The sequence below is a fragment of the Sinocyclocheilus rhinocerous genome, unplaced genomic scaffold (assembly GCF_001515625.1).
Source record: "Sinocyclocheilus rhinocerous isolate Xijiao unplaced genomic scaffold, SAMN03320098_v1.1 scaffold24, whole genome shotgun sequence".
Classification (NCBI taxonomy): domain Eukaryota; kingdom Metazoa; phylum Chordata; class Actinopteri; order Cypriniformes; family Cyprinidae; genus Sinocyclocheilus; species Sinocyclocheilus rhinocerous.
Window position 1 is genome coordinate 64267 of NW_015647124.1, and position 11459 is coordinate 75725.

An 11459-nucleotide genomic window follows, 5' to 3' on the forward strand; every position below is an offset into this window, starting at 1 on the left:
TTGTATATATATATATATATATATATATATATATATATAAACGTAAACGTACGATTAAACAGACTGCTCACAATTCATCCTGGTATGAACACATTCCTTCTCAACATAATCTACACAAATTTAATCATTAATACACATCTGGAACAGAAAACAAATTCAGACCTCCTTTATGTGATTCATTACTGATTCTTGAGAATTCCAGAATGACAGTGAGCCATTCCTCCACATGAGCCAGCTAAAATAGTTATAAAATGAAATGATTAATAGGTGTTCCTATCCAAGAGATATAAAAAGCTTCAGCAAAACGGTCTTGAATGTTGCTTAACTCTTCTCATTATATCTGATGGACTAAGTACTTTTGGAGCGAACACCTGCGATGCTAACATTTCTGAAAACAAGCAGAGATGAGCAGTTCACAGCTATTAAAGGTGAAGATTGAACCAGGAACTTTAAAATATGTGAAAATTGGTCTTATGATTAACAACTTTTGAGTCCTTCTTCAACAAAAAGACACTAAATCTTGTAACAGCTGCCAATGAAGTGTGCATCCTTTGATAAAGTGGTACAATCTGACATACCAGAATGTCTATTCGAAGAATAACAAAAACATCTTTTTTTTTTTCTTTCTTACAATAAAAGTGCTTTCTACTTCTATGGATCACAGAATGGTTGTTTTGGATATGTAACACAAGGTCCCTTCATGTTTGTACTCTAGTTTTATGACTGATCTTAAATCGAATTGAGTAATGCTGAATTCCTATCATTTGGTTTGGCAAATACAGCTCATAATATACACAAGCTTCTCTGTGCATCTTCTAGGAAAATCCCAATCCTAATAGCATTCCTTCAGCAAGCAGGTTGATCAAATACACTCTAAAACCCTGTGAGGAGATGCTGAATGACCTCAGCAGGAAGGATTGCTGCGGTTAACTGAACTTAGAGACTTTGTGAGTGTAGGATGATGATGATGTCCCTTTCTGAACTCATTCAGAAACATGAAACAACATGGAAAGCATGACCCGACATGGACAAAGTATTACAGCAGAGAGCTTCAAAGCGTTTTACCATCCATACAGAGCCGGGGAATGAGAAGCCCCTGTCGATTTCTATCAACTGCTTGATAAATCCACTAATTGAAAAACAAAACAACTATAGATTAAAGGAAAAAGTGGCCTTTATAAATGACTTGTGTCTCTACTTAAACCAATACAACATTTTTCTTTGCTCGGTTCTGTGCTCTAGTAAGTAAAAGCCACATGCAATCAGAACTGTAAGCCAAAAATGTGACAATTCATCGTCCAAAAATTTAATTTACTCTCATCCTCCACTTTTCTGAAGCAGTTGACCACACTGCCATTTGTTTTAAAATTACTTCAACAAATTGAGAAAAACACAACATTCAAGACCAATGTCAAAAGCAGAAATGCGTTACCACTGCCCCCTATTGGTTGAGTTGTTCACTGCACACACAGTTCATGTCCTGTGAAAATATATAGGCTACAGTAGCCAGTGTTGGGCAAGTTACTTCCAAAATGTAATACATTATATATTACTAGTTACTGTGCCTACAGTCCTCTTTCTTACATCGAAAAAAATTGGGATTTTACACTAAACACCTAAATATCAGAATATCATAAGAAAGAAAAAAAACACATAAATCAGTCCTTAAAATATGTATAAATGACATGACATTTTGTTATGTCTAATTTCAAACTATACTACAATACACAAACAATTTGAAAACAATCTCTATGTAAACTGAACAATGGAGCCTCAACTACTGGCTTTTCTTAGTCTGGAATGATTTCTTAGTTAGATTATTTTTTCTAAGATTTTCATTATACTATTTATTTAAACTTATGTTTCTGAAAACAAAATGGGCATGGAAGCGAGAATTATACATAGGAGTTGAACAAAGGAGAAGAGAAACATAAATGGCTCTGCAGATGCTGGAAGCAATGCATTAGATTTGACATTACTATTGTGTTTGTTCAGTTAAACAAGACAATTCTTAACAGCAATTGTGCATTTTGAGTAGTAAACTTTAAGTTTTACTTGCAGAGTGTTGGTTTATAACTCTTTAAACTCTCTAAAAATTGACAATTGTTGTCATGGAAACAACAGTTTTACCTAATAACATGATCTCCAGTTTTTTCCGGTCCACTCGAAACCTCTCCTCGGTCCACTCGGGGTCCGGAGGTGCAGTGGGTCCGCTGGAGTCATCCTCAGACACGGGCAGAGGGGAATCAGCGCTGCGCTCGCTGTTGGAGCCCGGATCAGACTGCTGTAAGTATCCGCTTAAGGGTTCACACTGAGCGGCCATGACTTTCATAGAGCACCGCTGACTCTCCGCAGCCTTCAGATCAAATCATTCCCCGCGGAGAGTGAGCGCCATTCATCGCGGCCACGGGCTCTGTGTGACTTACATTGACCGGAGGAGTATAAAGTGAGGGCAGGCAAAAGCAGAGCGCCGCCCTTTGTTCAATATGAGCCAGAAGAAGGGTGGATGGAAGGGGTCTGTCACAAAACTTAGTGAGCTGCTACTAGACAACATTTTTGGCCCGATAGGAGTCAGCTGAGCCGAATATGATGCCCCAAAATGCGGTCTAGTAAGCAGCTCACGTTTATAGTTTAGAGACACAGCCAGTGTGTTTACAAATATTTACTTTATTACTGCATGCTATGTTTAACAAAATATGTATAGATATATAGATTTATTTATATAACTGTTTTATTTTCATATTTTTTTATAATCGTTATATTTGTATTTTTACTATTATAGGAATTATAATTATCCTAATAGCCTAGGTAATACTACTAGGTAATACTACTTGGGAAGTTTTTAAAACGATGTACAACACGAGAACACAGCAGAATTACTCAAGCATGATTTATCTGATGAGTGGTGGTTTCATACTAACAATAAACAGTTTAAGACACCATAAGACTATATGAGATAAATCTAAACTGTTTCTACAATTAAAATTTGCGCACCAGTTGCACCTTACGCATCTCATCCACCGCCGCTGCTTTTAAATTAAGCTAAACTATTTTACTGATCGACAGAGCAGCGCTAACCATACGTTTCTGTGCGTGTGTGTGTGTGTGTGTGTGTGTTTGCCATGGGTTTCCCTGAAAATAATTGCACACCTTAGAACAGAGGTGTCAAACTCAATTCCTGGGGGGCCGGAGCCCTGCAGAGTTTTGCTCCAACACACATACAGTTTAAGATTACGAAAATGATGATGCCATATAAGACTACAATGTATAAAAATAAATATATTCATATTTTTACAATATAAATACTATAAATTATTATTATATAAAGTATGAATTGTCTATTAATGTGATAAAATAACAGTGTATAAAACAATGCAATATAATATAAATAATATTTAAATATGTAACACAATATAAGTAATATAGTAGTAATAAAATAGTTTACAGTTTAATAGTAAGACAATTATGACACAACATAAGACAATATGAGATAAATATAGACTAATAACATATTTTACAATATGCATTAAAATATATTATTCATTAATGTGATAAAATAACAACAGTACATAATAATATACTATAATTTCTTTTGTGACGTGTGATTCTTTGGTAAATCCGGACCACGTGACCCACGATGCTTCTGCAAGGATGTAGCTGTCAGCTGGACGAATTTAACAGATATGACTTAAGGTGTTTACACCAATTTCAAGTACGTACGGTTTTTAATTTCACTTATATGTATTCAGTACAGCCGTATTTCCGTCATCATTCCACGCATTTCCAAATCCGCCGGTGCAAATGGCATAAACTGGTATTAAAGGCTTTGTTTTGATAGCTTAGGTTGCTAACAAAATGGAGGCGCGCGCTTCTTGAATTGCAATCTCTTGTGTTTGAATGAACGTTTGTTTTATATACCACCCATAACTCTTCGAGGCTCGTTTTACCATTGTATCACTCTGAGAAATCACGTTTGATGCCCAAAACAAATGTCTATGAGGGCATCTCACTAGGGTTGTCGTTTTCAGTAAGTGTTTCTGGGTTTTGGCAGGATGTCTGAACATGGAGATGGAGATGGGGATGCAGAAGCGAGCTCGTCTGCCACTTTCAGACCATCATATGCTCTGGGTCGAGGACTGCCAGGCCGAATAGCACTGAATCCACCTCCACCAGGCAGACTGACTTCTCTGCGCTCCAGAGATCTGACTCTGGGTGGCTATAAAAAGGTTTCACCTTCTAATGTCAACGGTTCAATATCAAATGCTTTGTTTAAAACACAAAAATATTAGATGAAGTCAGTGTTATATTCACAATACACATTGTTTTAAAGCAGCTTTATAGAAAATATATATTTTACTGTAATGTTTACAGTATAACATCTTATATACTTATCCAATTTTATAAAGAGAGCTGTCCGATATAGATAATATAGTATAATATAAATAATTTTTCCCCTACAGAAAACCTTTGTTCCAAATGTTCACTCTGTTCGCAAAACTAAAGATGAGTAAGTATTTTAAACCTCGTAATAAACTTGATTTGTCATACTTGCCATATTCACAATCCATTAACATTTTTAATTCAAGATACAAACATATAGTTGAATTAGAGTTTTTAATCAGTTATTTGAAACTTAATAATTCATTCAAACCCTTTTTTCCTCCTAAAGTTTAAATACCAGAGACTCATTTTCACGTCATATTCAGCTATTATCTGAAAAAAAATATGACTATGTGGCTTTACCATATAAATCACTTGTTTTCTGGAGGTTACAGAAGGAGACTCGCATTGCACCAAAGAAAGAGAGAAGAGAGAGGGAAGACAGACAAAGAGAGAGACGGCGGCGAGAAAAGCCTCAGACCATTCAGTCTCACTCCATCTTTGAGCAGGGACCAGCAGACACCTACAGGAAGCTAGGTAAAGCATATTTTTTAAATCACTCAGTTATTGACTTTCAGTTAACTCCTCAGTTAAATTGTTAAGGGGTCGGCGATATGATTGAAGTTTTAACCCTGTCATTCATATGCATCATTTAACCTTGATGGTGATATGCATCACAATGTAGTAATTAGGCTTGTTGTCACTACATCAAATCGTTATAAATCCTCAATATAATCCTCAATAACACCACATAACAAATAATAATTCCAACCTACAACTAGGGCTGCACGATTAATCGAATGCGATTGTCATGCGCATTTTGATAGTAATGCCGGTTCTGTAATCAGGAAAAGAAAAATACTGAGGATGATGATGATGATGAAATTTTACAAAAACTCCAACGAGATGATGTAAGACCCAATGAGCCTTTATCATTTGACGTATTTCATGGAGTCTTGAAAGTTAATCAGTAGCATTTTAATATTTTTCCTGGTTTAATTGAGCAGTTTTTGGATGATCCTGGATTAAAAAATGATCCCAAGCAAAGACCAATCAGACTTCCATTCTATCAATCATGCAACTTTATGTCAACAGATGCAGCTAGTTCATGTAAGTTACCGTTTATGCTAACAATAATGTTATGTGGCTTGTTTTGTTGCTAGTTTTTGTTCCGTTTACAGTAAACAAAGAACTAAATCCAAGATATTTTTGCAGTTAAAGAAGAGACAGCGTCTGATAAAGCACTGAAATCAGCCAGAGCTGAGCAGACATACCCTGTGCCAGGGAGGGGCACGCCTGCATGCCCGCAGCAGCCAACGCTTGGAGAACTGTTTCAACAGCTGACTGTTTCAGATAAGGAAGAACTACTGTTTATTCAACTTCCTGATACCATACCTGGTCAACCTAAAACCTTGAGCCCAGAGAAAACCAGAAAGGATGGCAAGACTGAAGACAAGCGCTCATCCCAAATTAAAGCTCTTGTAAGATTTTATACTGTGCCTTAATAAGGGGTAATATCATATGTTTACTGTATTGTGATACTTTTTACCCAAAGAGTGAAAGTTTAACTTTTCATTATAATTTTCCAAAATCATCATCATCATCTTTTTTTTTTTTTTTTTTTTTTTGACTGTTTTGGTGAAAAAAGCATTACAATAAATCACGTTACCAATGGTGATTTAATCTAAATTAGTTTATTTCACAACAAACCGTGCAAAATTATTATTATTGTTATATTTTATTCTCAAATTGTTAATGTTAACAACATCAGCATTACGTGAGTGTGTATAAGCCATCAGATTTCAATTTCTGTACAGTCTAGTCTAATCTCTAATTGTCATACCACTCGAATTTCATATTAAGAAATTCTTTTAACCCAAAAAGCAAATTATGCTCCCTTCGAACTGGTTGTCTTTAAAATAAATCTTGTAATCTTCTGTAATCGGAAGCACATTTAAAACCGGAATATAATTTAATTTCATTCACATGTGTTTCATAAACACATAATCCTTTCTGGATTACAATCCACCATCAGAATGATACATTTAATTATTCCAGCTGCTGTGAGAAAAGGCTATAAACGTATCGCCGAAAAGGTATCGGCCACCTGCAGGATCCTCACATGCGATGGCCTAGTAACCAGGACAACTTCTTTATGTTTACAAACGTGACGTAATGACGCAGTGCCATGCTCGAATTTCCGGCGAAAACCTACCCGAATTAGAAAACATTATTATAAACTAACCGTTGTGAAACAGGCTAAAGTAAGGCGATAGTTTTGAACACTGGCTGGTTATGTACTTGCTCAAATATTGATTTCGGATCATTTATAACCAAAAAAAGTTACGGACTGCAGCTTTAATTAATATTACTCGGTACTTAAATGTATAATTACACTGTAACAAGGACACCTTAAAATAAAATGTAACCACTGTTTTTTATGAAACTTTTTTTATTAATGTATGTTCGCACCGGAATTTTGATTTATGATTTCAAAGCACTCGTTTCAAAAGATCAAGGAGTTCAATTCCTCATTAAATTGAGCATTTGAAGGCAAACTACATTCATTTGTAAACATTTAATATCATCTTCAGTGTCCTCTTAACGATTTTAATGCTGTTTTTATATCATTCTTCAGGATCAGCCTGATAAAGCCGCTGTACCGATGCTGTCTGACTTCTCAGAGGGCCTGATTGGAAAACTGCAAATTAGAAAGTCTGGTAAAGTCCAACTGGTCATGGGAAATGTTACATTAGATGTCTCAGAGGGAGCAGCCTTCTCTTTCCTACAGGTGAGTTAACACGTTGTCATTTTTAATAGATGCAATGTAGCAAAATTAAAAATAACAGTATCAGTTGTGAAAACACATCAGAATAAAATCATTGGACATAACGACCAAAATATCTGTATGACCAGGCTATATTATTATTATTATTTTTTTTTTAATTGTGGAAACAATGTAATATGCGAGAATATGTAAACAGTGTTATTCTTCTGTATTCAGCTTTCCTCTAGTTTCTGCATGTTTATAACATACATTATTTGATAGCTATTCTTTTAAAATACGATTTTTTTTCTTCTTCTTTTTTTCAACTTTGACATATAGTAAAATTGTGACAGCTGGGCCTGTCAATCTCCAAAATGCCATTAATACCATTAAAGTACTATTAACCATAAAGCACCATTAAAGTAATCATAAAATTTGTCATACAACTATTTAACACAGAAGTCATATGGACCACTTTTCCAATACATTTTGTTGATTTTGAAGCCATTGATCAGTGTAATTATAACATTTATTTTGTGTTTCATGGAAGAAAGTAGGGTTTGGGCTTTATGGTAGCATTCAGGTGTTTATATTTTTGCACAGCTAATGTTGAAGTCGACTGGATCTGTTTAATTTATTAAAGCAATAGTTCACCCAAAAATTACAATTGGTTGAAAATTTACTCACCCTCAGGCCATCCAAGATGTTGATGAATTTGTTTCTTCGTCAGAACAGATTTGGAGAAATTTAGCATTACATCACTTGCTCACCAATGGATCCTCTGCAGTGAATGGGTGCCGTCAGAATGAGAGTCCAAACAGCTGATAAAAACATCACAATAATCCACATGACTCCAGTCCATCAATTAACATCTTGTGAAGTGAAATAATTTGTAATAAATCCATCAAGACTATTTTAACTTCAAACTGTTATTATGGATTATTGACTGGTATTTAAAGTTAAAACACCTTAATGGATTTGTTTCTTACAAACACAGCTTTTTACTTCACAAGATGTTAATTGATGGACTGGAGTCATGTGGATTATTATTAATTTTTTTATTTATATATATATATATAGCAAATTTTCATTTTTGGGTGAACTATCCTTTTAATGGACTAGATCTCATTTATATGAAGTATGTTTCATGGGATATGATTGTTTTTGTATCTGCAGCAACTTGTGTGTGTGCGGCTGTCAGAGGGCCTGACCGGGGACATGACTGTGCTCGGAAACATCACACACAAGCTAGTGTGTTCACCTGATTTTGAGACTTTACTGCAAGAAGCCAAACTGCCATCTGACCCCAGCTCGGCTTCCAAGTCCTGATTTTATCCCTCAAGAATATTTTAAATTATAATGTAAATATCTGTTAAATGTAAAAGTTTTAAATGTGAAGTTTCATGTCCTGAGTTGACAACTGCATTATAATATAATATTCAACGTAAATCTGAGGCCACTTGATTTGTATTTAAAGGGATAGTTCACCTAAAATGAAAATTGTCATTTATTCACCCTTTATGCTGTAAGAGAGAAATTTTGAAACATCTTCAAGATGCTTTGCCCCCATACAGTGTACATTTGCACATTTAGTGATTGAGGCATTGCATAGAAAAGAGCAGCTTAGACATTCTTTAAAATACCTGAATTTGTTTTACACAGAATAAAGTCAGTCATACAGGTTTGAAACGTGAGGTCAAATGACTAATTTTCAAATTGGGGGAACTATAACTTTAATCTTAGCACACTTATGAAATTTTTAATGAAGTTGTGTAGCATTCTTTTGTAAATACCTCCTGTTGCTTTTATAAAAAATGTTAATGTTTATTTTGTAAGTAAAGACATACAAAACATGGCGTCCTCTTTTAAAGCATGATATACAAACGCATTCTAAGAAGCAAATGAAAACTGATGTCAGTCTTAGTTTCATAGCCAGTCAAGAAATTCTTCGTGACTTCAAGAATTCTTCATTCTTGAGTAGCTTAAAAGCAATATAGCACAATAAAACAGTCATAGTCAGGAGCTAAAGGATGGTTTACATAACACAGTGAGTAAATGAAAGCAGCAAAAAAAAAAAAAAAAAAGGATTTACTGAAAAGATGAGACTTCACGAAGGACTCAGTTTTCAGTTTAAAACCTTCATGCTTTGAACACTATATAAATGCAGCTCTACTAACGGAAAGCACAGGCTTTGTATTGAGGACGGAACTGGCCTTTGTACAGCACACTCTGTGTAACAGAGTCATACACATCATCTCACTTCTTGGTGCTCTTCACAGTCTTTTTCACTGCTGTTTCGGTCTTCTTTTTTGGCGCTTTTGCCTTTAGCACTGTTACTTTGGATTTCTTCTTTCTGTCTTTAGTGGCTTTGGCTTTGATGGCTCTCCTCTCTTTTCTCCGAACAAGGTCTTCCCTTCCAATCTCTATCATGTGTTCCTCCCACGATTTTATTTCGTTCTTGTAACGTACTTTGTCATCCTCTGCCAGCTGTATGTACATCTGAAAATGGAGCAGTGAAGTCAGATAAAGGATCGCTTTCAAAACAGTAAGCTTTCAGTTTTTCTAAAATGCCTAATTATAGTGAAAATTTAAGGCAGCAACACGTATCCTACACAGAGAAGGAAATCTCAGAAAACATTTCAAGCAGCAATTTCTATTTTAATATATTTAAAAATGGTATTTGTTCCTGTGATGGTAAAGCTGAATTGTCATCATCGTTACTGTGGTCTTCAGTGTCACATGATCCTTCAGAAACTCAAGAAACATTTTTTTTATTTTTATTATCAATGTTGAAAACACTTGCTGCTTAATATTTTTTGTGGAAAATGTATATTTTTTGATGAGTAGAATGTTCAAGATAACAGCATTTATTAATAGAAATATTTTAAATCAACACTGTAAAAGTCTTTAATGTCACTTTTGATCAATTTAATGCATCACTGCTGAATGAAAGCATTAATTTCTTTCCAAAGAAAAAAAAAATTGTACAGAACGTTTGAATGGTAGCATATATTTAAAGAACTGTTTTTAAACCAAATTAAAAATGAACAATTTTAACCACTATTTTCAAGCATTTGTTTCGTTCAAAGAAAGGGAAACCTGTAAAGCCCTAACGTTAAGTCCTGTGATGCAATCCTGAGCATGGCTAACAAACATTTTCTTGTAAAATGTGAGGTGTAATTTAGGGATGGGCGTATCGATCCAAAGTATCGATATATCGATACTGACGCGAGTATCGAAAGTATTGATACTCAAACAAAAAATATCGATACTAAGGTGTGTTTTATTTACCAGTGATTTTGTTAATTTAACAACAAAACAAAAAAAATAATGCGTACAATATGCATTGAATTGGATGAATAACCTTTGTTAGCGAGTAATTGTGTAGGATAGAACTATTTCCTGCTCATCTGAACACACGCAAATGTTGCAAGACAATTGGTATCGATGTTGTCACTAGTTTAACCCCTAATTGTGAGTGCTATTTATATGAGTCGCAGAGATACTGCTCAAGTAGTGTTTTTAAATTAGCTAGTTTATGAGGTGCCTTAGAAGACTGCAGGCAACTCACTAGATGATTGAACAGAGCCATAGTTTGAGCTACTGATGCTCAAGGCAAAACTCACTTGTTTCTGTGTTGCATTGAAACGCTCCCAGTCGTCTCTCAGCGACTTCATCTTTGTCTGGAAGGAAAAAAATGACATTCAACACACTTGTTGCAAACAATAGACATTGTATGAAATACCTAAAATGCATATTATGAAAATATTTTTTCGGTTATAATGGTCTGTAATATCTTTGGTTAAACTGAGAACTTCAAATATATTAATACACCAGATGCAAAAATAAATAATTGAAATTATTTATACAAAATACACTACAGTTTAAAGTTTTAGGGTCAGTAAGATTTTTTTTTTTTTTAAAGAAATTAAGAGTTTTATTTAGCAATCTTTTTTGTAATCATTTTTATTTTTGTAATATTGTAATATTTTATCAAATAAATGCAGCCTTGATGAGGATAAGAGACTTCTTTTCTTTTAAACTATATTCGAGCTACAGTGGGGAAAATATTTGATCCCCTGCTGATTTTGTAAGTTTGCCCACTTACAAAGAAATGAAGGGTCTGTAATTTTTATGGTAGGTTTATTTTAACGAATAGAGACAGAATACCAACCAAAAAAATCCAGAAAAAGCACATTATATAAAGGTTAGAAATTGATTTACATTTCAGTGAGTGAAATAAGTATTTGATCCCCAAGCAAAACATGACTTAGTACTTGGTGCAGAAACCCTTGTTGGCAAGCACAGAGGT

The 11459-nt window shown here is 34.5% G+C and overlaps 3 protein-coding genes across 3 annotated transcripts in view; 1 reads left to right on the forward strand and 2 right to left on the reverse strand.

Moving 5' to 3' along the window:
• bicc1 (BicC family RNA binding protein 1) overlaps positions 1 to 2400 on the reverse strand; it is a gene marked incomplete at its 3' end in the record, with an annotated part of 65394 nt that extends 62994 nt beyond the window's left edge. The window contains exon 1 of the mRNA XM_016513237.1: positions 2131 to 2400. Within this exon, the coding sequence (XP_016368723.1) occupies positions 2131 to 2332 (202 nt within the window). The remainder of the gene's footprint in view (positions 1 to 2130) is intronic.
• Positions 2401 to 3630: 1230 nt separating this feature from the next.
• Positions 3631 to 8486, forward strand: LOC107708926 (DNA-directed RNA polymerase III subunit RPC4). Its single transcript, XM_074560062.1, is given in 9 exon segments — positions 3631 to 3712; positions 4052 to 4226; positions 4461 to 4507; positions 4769 to 4985; positions 5229 to 5291; positions 5388 to 5490; positions 5596 to 5861; positions 7019 to 7171; positions 8324 to 8486. Coding segments are annotated over 8 exon segments (1176 nt in total). The 5' UTR covers positions 3631 to 3712; position 4052; the 3' UTR covers positions 8477 to 8486.
• Positions 8487 to 9388: 902 nt separating this feature from the next.
• The window catches only part of tfam (transcription factor A, mitochondrial), a 5840-nt gene continuing 3769 nt past the window's right edge, over positions 9389 to 11459 (reverse strand). The window contains exons 6-7 of the mRNA XM_016513285.1: positions 10774 to 10830; positions 9389 to 9646 (exon numbers count right to left, since the gene is read on the reverse strand). Coding sequence (XP_016368771.1) covers positions 9404 to 9646; positions 10774 to 10830 — 300 coding nt within the window. The 3' untranslated portion in view covers positions 9389 to 9403. The remainder of the gene's footprint in view (positions 9647 to 10773; positions 10831 to 11459) is intronic.